Source organism: Tachysurus fulvidraco, chromosome 18 (genome assembly GCF_022655615.1).
Source record: "Tachysurus fulvidraco isolate hzauxx_2018 chromosome 18, HZAU_PFXX_2.0, whole genome shotgun sequence".
NCBI classification, from domain to species: Eukaryota; Metazoa; Chordata; class Actinopteri; order Siluriformes; family Bagridae; genus Tachysurus; species Tachysurus fulvidraco.
Window position 1 is genome coordinate 13,633,486 of NC_062535.1, and position 11,174 is coordinate 13,644,659.

Sequence of the window (11,174 nt, forward strand, 5' to 3'; positions counted from 1 at the left end):
GAAAACCAAGACTAAGTTATTTAGGTGTTTGAGATTATGGCTAAAACTAATCACTGCAGCAGCAGAGTTGGGAAGTCATGATGTCATTTATTCCTAAAACACAATTTCATACTTTTGGCTCATCAACATACCACAAGTGATCTCTCACTTTGCCAAAACTATCACCGTTTATAGCTGTTTGCACAGGTAAACCTACTGTAAGTTGCCAGTGGAAACTCTCATACATATTAAAAGCTGAAATAGACGACCACCTCTTGTCAAATCTCCACCACCCCCAACCACCCTGTGGCTCAAATAAACTGTGAGGATCCCCCGGATCTTGCTTCTTTACAAGCACAGGCATTTCCCTGAGAAACAGGAGGGGAACTTGGGGAAAGCCAACTGGTGATCCACAGGAAAATACCAGACCCCACACTTTCACTGTGTTTCCTCCGCACTCTCATACATATTCACAGCTGTACAGACCATTAGTCAGTCACAGACAGTTATTTTTATTTGCCAGAAAAACACACATTTGGCATTTTAAAGAATCTGAATTTCACCTCCTGAAGCTGGACCACCAAAAGTAAAACTGTTCAGTAAGACTGAGTGGTGCCTCACTCTGCTCTCAAAACAGCACAAGTTGTTCATGCCACTGAATCCACAAGATGTTGGAAACATTCCTTTCAGATTCTGCTGTAGTGTGCAATTCCTGCAAGACTGAAAGTGCTACAGTGAACTCGTTGTCATGTTCATAAAACTATTCTGAGACATGGTGCATTATCATGTTGGAAGTAAATTGTGGTCAAGAAGGGATGCACATGGCCAACAATAGTCAAATAGTCCATACTGTCTCTACTGGGTCCTTGAGCAAGATCTTTAACCCTCAACTGCTAAGCTGTATAAAAGAGAATAAAGACTTAAAGAATAAAGCCGCTCTGAATAAAGACTTCTGTTAAATACCTTAAATTAATTAATTAATTAATACATAAATAAATAATTACTATGAACTAATTGTAGGACATAAATTACTTGTGTGATTTGCCTGATTTATAAGCATGGGATTATGAGATTTGTCTCAATATATTATAATTCATTTGAAAAAGAATTCATTAAGTTTAATAACATGCATTTATTTTGACCAAGAAAATAAAGTTCAGACAATGTCACCTTAATGCTATTTATTCAATGTGCATAATTAGCATATTGTTAACATGATTTAATCTAGAAGTAAATAGCTTTACAATTCATAACAACAACAAAAAACACCATATTACTATTGTGTAGGAGGTAAAATGAGTCAATTCAATGCTGCTGTACAATACTGCACATGGATCATGCTTGAAGAAATGAACAATGAGCGCTCTCTACAGCTGAAATAGGGTATTTGCATCAGTACTTAATGAGGAACTGACAACTTATATAGGAAACAGTGTCCTCAACCTTGTATTTGGTGTTAGTATAAAGGAATGTGCTGAAACCTTTTTGGCATTACATTCACTGCCATATGTTCATTTTTCACAATGTTTTTTTTTTTTTTATCTAAAACCTCTTTTACTGATTAATGGGTTTATCTAAAAAGAATAGATATTTTAACAGAGTACACAGCTTATCATTTATAACAGAAACCATACAGTTATTTTAGCCATAGACTGCTCTAATGTATGCATCAAAATGTCTTAATATAGAGATACAATGCAAAAGATGTGTATCATTTACTGTAATTATGGTACATTAGAATTGTAGTAAAGAATATATGTATATATCGTTCTAACAATAATAAGCAACAAAATATGATTGTCATTAGAATGCTCAATAGGAAAAAAATAATAATAATAACAGGACAAACCATGTCCATAAACTGTTGTAACTGTGATATAAGTGAGCAGAATATAAAAAAAAATCATCAATAGTGGTTTTGGGGAAGATGCAAATCCTCAGATATTGGCAGGATTGGTGATGGTGACTTTCAGATTAATATCGTCCACCTATTAAAAAAATCACTTATTAATTTTCCTGTTTGTTATAAGGCAAATTCTAAAGTATTATACAGTATTGCAGTTATATATTTTGTAAATTGTGACATTTGTCATTTTAAAAGGGTTGCATTTATAGCAGTATGTCCTACAGACATGTAGCTAAATATAAACTTGCTGTTTAATCACTGATGTTACCAAGCCTTTACTATTGATTACACACTATTCTGTGGCTGACACTGTTTATTTAGTTCTATGTATCAAGTTTGCCTACCTTCAGTATACTAGTATAGTTTAAACTCCTTTTGGTATATTTATCATAAAGCATTGTTGTAAATCATTTAATTATAACATTGTCAAAGACACAAGTGTTTTATGGTAATCATGTTAAAATGTTAAAAATGACCTACTTTAGTAATGCTGAAGGTGTTCATGAAGACGTCTCCCCTAATGTTAAGTGTAGTCACTTTGTCCACTGGTATACGATGCTTGAACTCGCAGTATTCCAGGCCATTCACCATCACCTGAACAAATAACATGTACTGTAAGCTTATTTAAAAAAAAAAAATAATTAAAGTCTTTAACCTCTCGTTTATTTTCTCCATATCACACCTTATAGCGTTTTGGTTTAATAACCATGATGATATCAAAAGCTGCTCCTCCAACAAATGGGCCTCCTGGGGCCTTCTCTTCATTTCCCCATGTCCCATTCTTGCAGCTGTTAAGGACCACATCCGTTGAGTCCTTGCTTCGTTTGAGCTGGAGAGCAATGTCATGAGGGTTCTTCGGCCCGGTCTGCAAGTTTATTTCAAAACTGAAAGAAATAGTTTTAATATTTAATCGACTAATTAATTTCAAATCTATTCAGTATTGCTTTTCACCAGGGGCGGTTCTAGAACTTTTTTAGGGTGGTTTCAGCCGTTTGTGTCTGTTTCTCCCACAAAAGCATGTTTTTCAAATGAAAACATTTCTATAAGCCCACCATAGTAGTGTTCATTATTTAATTGAAATTTCACTATTCTTATTACCAGAGTTGATAGCCCAACAAGATATTAATGCAAATCCATTCAATACTAAATAAAAATAACATTTATTGATTTGGTCTTTGTCTTGTGAATTTTTTTAATTAATGACTGCATTCTTTGTACACACTGTTCGTAGAGAATGCACACATCCATAAACTGATTCAAGACTGGCATCATTACATCATGCATAAAATTTTGGTGTCCACTTTTGCCATTTTAAATAATACCATAACTTTTGGCTGGCTTATTATGTAGTCATATAATATTAATATAAAACTTTTCTTGTTTCAAATTCTCACTGAGGTCTAAAACCCCCAAAAGATGAAATCCTAGAACCGCCTCTGGTTTTCACTCAAAATTTCATGAAATAAAAGTATATTAACATACCATTCAAAATCTGCTGGAACAACTCCTTGGAAGAACAAAGCCACACCATGTCTCAAGCCTCCAGGGATTGATCCTGAATATGGATTGTACTGTTGTGGTTAAGCATCATTCATGTTTTAATGATAAACCTAATCATGTGGTTATATTATTATAAAAATGCAATCTCTTTAGCTTGTTTATTCATTCTGAAATGAAATGAAGATGTTACTCACAGGGTTACAGACTGGATGTGGCACATCACACTGGATGTCAGATCTCTTTGTGCGTGAGATGCCAGTCTTGAGTTCCTTACCAAAAGTAGATTTGCTCCAGTTCTAAAGAGAGCAGAAGTATACAAAGAATACTTATGAAACCTGTATGTTCCTCATTTATGACAATGCAGAGTGCTTTAATGTTGATATTGGCTTAAAAAGGGAAAACCATGATTACAAAAATACAAGGAGAACTGAAGGTGATCAAGGCAAGTGGATTGCAAAAACTATGAGTCTTGAAGTCACTCACAGATAGTTAACTTAAAATGGATGGAGCAAGAACACTAAAATTAAAAAGGAAGGCTCACTTAGTGATCAGTTCTGGACAAATTTCAACAGCTTTAAACATCTGGGTTGATTTCCAAACTCTTACGTAATTATTTTACTCTTATCTCAGTTGTTTCTTTTACAATACAGTTCTATATTAATATTCAGAATGCAGCTACTAATGCGCATCATCACAGTATATACAGAGCATATACACAGCTACAGGGCTCTCAGGTTTTAAAGACAGGTACTGTAAGAGTGACATCTCCAACCCCACACCCAAACACTACAATGGGGGTGTTGTTGTGTTTGGTAAGGATCACTGAACACAATTTAACCAAATAAAAAGTATTTATTCAATTTCCATTTATTAATTTGTGTGTGTGTGTGTGTGTGTGTGTGTGTGTGAGAGAGAGAGAGAGAGAGAGAGAGAGAGAGAGAGAGAGAGAGAGAGAGAGAGAGAGAGAGAGAGAGAGTTATTATGACTTCTGTTGTTTATTGTAAGTGTTTGTTGCCTTTTTGAACTCCTTTATCATTCGTAATGTTGCTCCCATTTAAAACAGTTCGGCACAAGCCCAGCCGTTTTTAGGGTCATGATTGAGGACAATGTCCTGTCCAGAGATAAGCTGTTTCGTGTTGAGGTTTTGTTCAAACCGACCATCGAAAATACCCTCTCGGTATCAGAATTAGAATGTGGAAGCACTAAAACCAAGTCTTTGATGATTGATAGCCTCCCAAATTGGTTCAATCAGGTCACAGTTGAAATAAGGAACCGGGGGCCTAGACCACTTGTTCTGAGCAGGTGTCAGTGAACAGGCTGTAAAACTTTGGCTAAGTTACAGACACTCATGAAAAACTGATGCTGATTATCTGGGAAACATCTCTAACAGCAGTCAAAATGTCATTGTTTGTGTCAAACAAGTTGTGAATTTGTTGTAACATTAAAACAGGAGATCGTGACTTACGTACTCTGTGCTCAAAGTGATACTCGCAGCTCCAGTGGTTTTCTCTGTGTGTGAACGAGGATGATGCTGAACAATTCCAGGATATGCTTTTTTTTCATTGGTTGTTGTGTTAAATTTTACCCAGATACAATAGTGCTATTTTCTGATTAGCTATTGTGTAGCCTCTTTTTTGATTGGCTGATAAGTGTCAAGCTCGACTAAGAACTCCAGGGGAGACGCCCTTGATTCCTGCCCGGTTCCATAGAGACAGTGGTGCGGACAGATACATTTTGGGCGCTTCAGCATATTAAATATATGATAACTAGTACATTTTTCTGCGTGAGAAATACAATGTGTGGCCAGAGAGCATGACAGAAGTCCGAAATGTGTGATATTTGAGAGCTCTGCAGCTACTGCTTTAAATTACTGTACCTTGTGCATGAGCAGTAGTGTTTGTATGTGAATTGTAGTTTCTAAGTTGACTGTGTAAACTTACCGCAACAATACCAACAGTGTTCATTATGACATCTCCAGAAATGTGAAGTGTAGTTATATTCTTCACTGGTTTGTGAGGCATCGAAGACTTCTGCCCATTTATATATATCTGGAGAAAACAAACACTGTAAATTCTTTCAAAAAACAATTATATTATGTGCATTTTTTTATACTTTTAATTCTCATACCTCATAGCCTTCTGTGTTTTTTACAAAAAAGATGTCAAAGACTGATCCATTGGTCAGTCTACGGCATCCAATTAATAAATCAAATTGCCAATATATGAAATCAAAATGGATGCAGTCACCATTGTGCCCAGTTACAAAATCCAAATTCAACCTGTGTGTAAAAGGTAAAAACATCACATCAGAGTAAATACATAACAAGATATAATAATCATGTCTTACTAGATTAAACTTCCATTACTGGAAAACATGAATTATTTTGTATGGAATTTAATTAATTATATGAATACATACAAACTAGTTTTCGAAAAAACCCCTTGGAGGTACAAAGCCATTCCTTCTCTCAGTCCTCCAGAGATTCCCCGGATAAAAGGAACGATCTGTGGTGAGTGTAAATGTATTGTTTACATAGATTGGTGATAAAATGTTTTTATTGAAAACAAACAAACTCAAGTTAATTAAATTTGACCTCTTTGTACAGAATATAAGTATCAAGCTAGTATCAAGTATCAAGCAACTAAATGTTACAGTCCAGCAGGTTGAACTTTAGAATCTGTCATGATTGAAGCACCTGCATCGTCCTCCGATCGCCACCAGAGGGAACCTTCCCCTGAGTATTTGTAGCTTCCGGACTACACTTCCAAGCACCCTCATACCAGGACTGATTACACCGGAACCTGCTTCCAATCACCCACTTCCTATATTAGCAACCTTGAACTTGACTACTGTGCGAAGTCTCGCTGTGCCACGGCTGTCATTCTGCACATTTATTTCCTGTGTTTTCCCGGGTTGTTACTTTGTTCCTGTTTTTCCTGTCTTACGATTGATTGTCTGCTGCCTGCCCTGACCTTCTGGCTGTATTACTGACTACGATTTCTGCCTCTACTACGTTGTTGTGTTTGCCGATATTTACCCAAACCTGTTGTACTACGAGAGTCATAATAAAGTTTGCACATGGATCCTCGGCCTTATGACGTATCATTACAGAATCATTGTACGTTATTTTATTTTAATGAACAAAAAGTTAATTTGTTTTTAATGTGATGTGACTATTCATATTGACATGTTGTTACTCACAGGATCGTTGACAATATTTGTAACCTCTGACTTGATAGTAGATGGAGACCATCGTGACGTGCCGATAGTGGTCATTATTTCAGTCCTGAGTTGATTAATGAGTTTGGGTATAGAGAAGTTCTGTGGGAAAAGACATTATATGTAACATAAATAAATGAAAATATATGTTTACATGTTGCTCACTAATTAACTATTGACTAACTACATTGAAATACTATGAATTAAAAATGTATTGCAATTTCAGAACTTTATTCTTATTTAGAAAAATAGTCTCTATAAATTTACTGTATCGAAGGCTAGATTTTATAAAATTTCCAAAAATCTAATTTTGCACTTAGCTTTTATAAATTAAACTAAACCCATATATACCTGAACATAAATTATACAGTATATCATTATATATCATTGTAACTGACCCATTGGTCTACTGTGACAGTGAGCTTCCCTTTAAAGGTGAAGGGGACAGAGTCGCTGGCTTCACTCACTCCCACATCACTAACAGCTCTGTATCGGACCCAGTATTGTTCTGTTGGATTTAGTCCAGTCAATGTGAAGGTGTTCTGTGCATTTGATGTGTCTATGACTGTCCATTCATCATCATCAGCTGCTGAATCATTTGAAGGTGTCATCCTGTACTCAACTCTGAAGTGTACAGTCTCTCCGGTTGGGGATTTTGAAAGCTTCAGGGTAACTTTCCCATCACTGGTCTCCACTTCAGGTTTGGGAGGTTTGGATACAGGCTGGAACTTAGGATCTGTCAGAGATCCATTCTGATAAAGTTGGATTGAGGATCCTGGATTGCTGGGATCAGATATGGAGGCAATGATGAATTTGATTCTCTTCTCATTTTTATTGGCCTTTAAAAAAGAGGTAAAGAGAGAAAGATTCTGCCTCATCCTTACAGGAATGTCAGGAGAAGTGATCCAAGGCTGTGCTGCTTGGAGAATGGAAACTCTCTCACTTGTTTTCCCCAACCTTTTAAATTCTTCAGATTTGTTAAAGTCCTGTAGAGCTGCTAGGTAGGAGTCATCATGCTTTAGAGATGTAAATGACAAACATACCACCACATCAACATCAGGATGATAGCAGATGGAATTTAATGACCCTGATGATTTCACAACTGTGATATCCTTTAACCCAGCTGTATAGGAGCTCAGAATATTTAATTCAGTTTTAATGTCATCTAACCATTTGTTCATGTTGCTTACATTGAAGGGTGATGTGTAATGGATGCTCAGGATGTCCCCCAGTGCCTTGTCCTCTTGTGTCCCACCACGAATAGCTGGCAGAACTCTGCACAGTGCATTCTTTAACAAACTTATATAATTTCTGTGTAATGCCTGAAACTTCAGCAACTTGTCTTTTAGATCAGGGAAATCATCTGTTATTTGTCTGTTGATCAAATCATTGCATATTCTCTCCTTTTCACCAAATTCCTCCAGCAAACTTTCTGTTTCACACAACAGGCTCAAATTGAGTTCTCTCACCAACTTTGCCGCCTTATCATCCAAAAGATAGAGAGGATACAGCCACACTGTCAGAGGTACACCTTTACCTTGTTGCTTCAGCATAGCAGGCACCTTCTTGTACACATCCAGAGCTTCATTGTATGAGGTGGGGTTTTCTTGAAGTTCAATGTCACCATAAAATGTGATGCTAATATTCTCAGCCATTTTTTTTTCATCTTCAGTCATGTTAAGGGGTGTTTGCCCCTCAATGGAAATGGTAGGGATCTTCTTGACCACTGCATGAAGGTTTCCGTCAATTTCCTTTTTGTTCTCATTTTCTGCACTTGTATAATCAAACACCATGAAAACCTGAGCTCCATACAGTACAGCTGTAACTACGTGAGTGGCTGTTTTCTGGTCAAATACTTGTGGGTAGGTGATATTACCGAGCTCCTTCATAGTGAGCTGTTCAAATGTTGTTGTCTGGCTGTACTGCATAGTAACTCTGGACTGACGTGCTGAAGATTTGGTATCTTGCAGATACTTGGCCGATCCTCCAACCTCCACCAATCCACTTAGGAAACTGGCTTTAAGGGAAATGCTTATGTCTAGGAGGTTTGCCTTATCACTGAGACTATCAGAGGCTGCAGAATTCATTTTGGTTTTAAGCTTCTGATGAACATCAATGTCATCACGCAGTGCTTTCTTATCCCATAATGTAACGCCTGAAAGAGGAAAGTGATGAGAAATGAGAGCAACTTTACAAATATTTTTTATTAATCAAATGTTTCTGATTTTGAAATGCAATCCTGAAGTAGGTTTGTCTAGGTCTATACTTTTTCCAATTTTATAATTCAATACATTTATTATTTATTAATTAATCAAATAATCATTTGCCTGCTTCAACCTCCATAAGGCAGTGAGTATATGGTAATAAAATTCAACTTATTAGGTTTCATTTTTTCAAAAATTTCTAAAGTATTATTACTGTCCACAAATCTTTAGTCTGCAAATACTTAATTAAATGACATTGATGTAAACTGCACCTGGAATAAAGGAGTCACTCCGGCAATCATACAGCATGCCAGGATACAGAGGTCTTCCCAGGGCAGCTATTTCCAGGCATTTGGATTCCATGACTGTTGCAAAAGAAACGAGAAAGAGAAAATAAAAAGATTTGAAAATGCATAAAACTGTCAATGATGATGAAGACTGTAAGTTAATGTAATAATGAAGGGGAAAATGATCAAAAAGTATGATGCATCTAAATATTGTTTTCACTTACTGTATTTTTAGTAACCTCTTTAGTACTTAGACTTTGGCCTTGTGCTTTTGTTTTTGTTTTGTGTCACGTGTCTTCCCCGACCTTGTTTACTCCTCCCCGTCTCTGCACACTTGTTCCCCGTGTGTTAATTGTTTATAGTATTTAAACGTGCCTTGTTGCCTATGGCAGCATGGAGTCCTTTCTTCAGTTGTCGTCTTATGGTGTCGTGCGTTCTAGTCTGTGTCCTTTTTTCATGTTTTTTATGTTATTAAATCTGTTTATTTTACGCTATCCTGCATTTGGGTCTGTTTTACCCCCGCATTGCTGACAATTTATCCTGGCCAGGATATTAGTGGATCAGGATCTTCTACTGGCATGTTTTCGAGAGGTGTTGTAGGTGGGATGTGTGGGGAGGAGACTGGAGAACCTAACATGTCATAATACAGCACTCAGGCATCCTCTTTCTATCAACAATGCTGATTGACTCCAGGGATAATTGACTTTACTGTCTCAAGATCCTGACAGGTCTGCTCTCTCAACCACAAGTACATCAGGGTACTGGTCAAGACCTCAGCCTAGCATACCATCATCCTGGGCCTTCCATGGATGGAGCACCATAACCACCATCTGTCCTATACAGACTGGCATCTCACTCAGTAGTCTAACTGTTGCCTCAACCATTCACATGCCTGGGCTTAGAAGAGCTCACGAACCCCTCAACAATGTCATATACCCACAAAATATCAGGATCTTAATGAGTTGTTTCGAAGCACCTCCAGCAGCAGTACAAACACTCCTGCTATCTGGGCCTTCACAAGCAGACTGTTTAACAGTTTCTTCTCATGTATCCTTCAATTATCCTTCTTAGTCTCTAAATTCTGGATATAGCCTGCACAATTAAGTAGTCAGGTCCAAATCTTGTAGTAATGCTGTGCTAGAATGTGCCCTAATAATAAATAACTACGCTATTCCATGCAGTTATCCATGTAAATTCTCACATTCATACCTTTTTCAGATTTTATTTACTGTAGCATGTGAAACAGGCCAGACCAGACTAGACCAGTTTTTGTTAATGGGACAAAGGTGAGGGAGATTGTTCCATTTCACTATGTACTGCATCAGATATATATGTCAAAAATTACAATAAAAGCATCTTGACTTGACTTATCACAAAGAAAAAAGTTAAATCAAATTAAATTGTAAGAGGAGGATTTTAGGCTGTTTAAGCTGTATGCCAACATGCTGTAAATGTAAATGTGTTGCCATATTACAACATGCTCCTCACCTTACCAGACATACCAGAACATTCACATAAATTCATTTAATAATTATATAATATCGTTTAAATTTAATAAAATATTCACTCTCATGCCTATACATTTTAATCATGTAATTTTAAATGTTTCTTACCATTAGATACGATAAAGATTAATCTTTAACCTGGCAGTGAAAATTAAACCAAGACAAGATACACACCCAGAAAGAGAGAATGAGAAACTGAAAGAATTTTGCTGTATATCTGGACATCACTCTTTCTGTCTCCCCTCCCACTCATTCTTTTACACAACCTGTGCTCTCTTTTTCTCTTAAATGAAATAAAGTGTGTGAATATGTATATGTGTGACTGAGATGCAGAAAATTTTATTTAACATGTGAATCCACCACTGTTTTCATAGTGGTTATGGTCCGGTCTAGGTCGAGCTGCAACATACAGGTAATAATGAAATAAAAGAAAGGTGAAGTATAATCAAATTCTGTTTACTTGCTGTTGGCTGCAGAAGAAAAGGAAGCAAAAGACACCTAGCCTACCACCGGAAACACATACAGTACACTATATTGCTTGCTTTGTGTACTGGTGCACAGTCATGTTGGAACA

At 36.7% G+C, this 11,174-nt stretch overlaps 1 protein-coding gene across 2 annotated transcripts; it reads right to left on the reverse strand.

The window, feature by feature from the left end:
* Positions 1 to 1,145: 1,145 nt before the first annotated feature.
* Positions 1,146 to 10,785, reverse strand: LOC113654067 (neoverrucotoxin subunit beta-like). 2 transcript variants are annotated; one of them, XM_047803046.1, is made up of 12 exons: positions 10,709 to 10,785; positions 9,081 to 9,173; positions 7,003 to 8,759; positions 6,587 to 6,706; positions 5,804 to 5,889; positions 5,513 to 5,663; positions 5,326 to 5,433; positions 3,580 to 3,681; positions 3,368 to 3,456; positions 2,568 to 2,769; positions 2,366 to 2,479; positions 1,146 to 1,967 (listed from the first exon to the last, which is right to left on the reverse strand). In XM_047803046.1, the coding sequence occupies exons 2-12, from the start codon at positions 9,169 to 9,171 to the stop codon at positions 1,917 to 1,919; spliced, it is 2,871 nt and encodes a 956-aa protein (XP_047659002.1). In that variant the 5' UTR covers positions 9,172 to 9,173; positions 10,709 to 10,785; the 3' UTR covers positions 1,146 to 1,916. The 2 variants fall into 2 exon arrangements, 1 of the variants encoding a protein (XP_047659002.1); XR_007138434.1 differs by lacking the exons at positions 1,146 to 1,967; positions 2,366 to 2,479 and having other exon boundaries at positions 2,633 to 2,769; positions 3,368 to 3,440.
* Between the last annotated feature and the right edge of the window lie 389 nt (positions 10,786 to 11,174).

Excerpts from the sequence above, each read along its gene's own strand:
- LOC113654067 (XM_047803046.1), bottom strand. The coding sequence starts at position 9,171 with ATGGAATCCAAATGCCTGGAAATAGCTGCCCTGGGAAGACCTCTGTAT. Across the intron at positions 5,890-6,586 it reads CAAATATTGTCAACGATCCT|ATCGTTCCTTTTATCCGGGG; the intron begins GTGAGTAACAAC and ends CACTCACCACAG. Across the intron at positions 2,770-3,367 it reads GTTCCAGCAGATTTTGAATG|TTTTGAAATAAACTTGCAGA; the intron begins GTATGTTAATAT and ends TATTTCTTTCAG.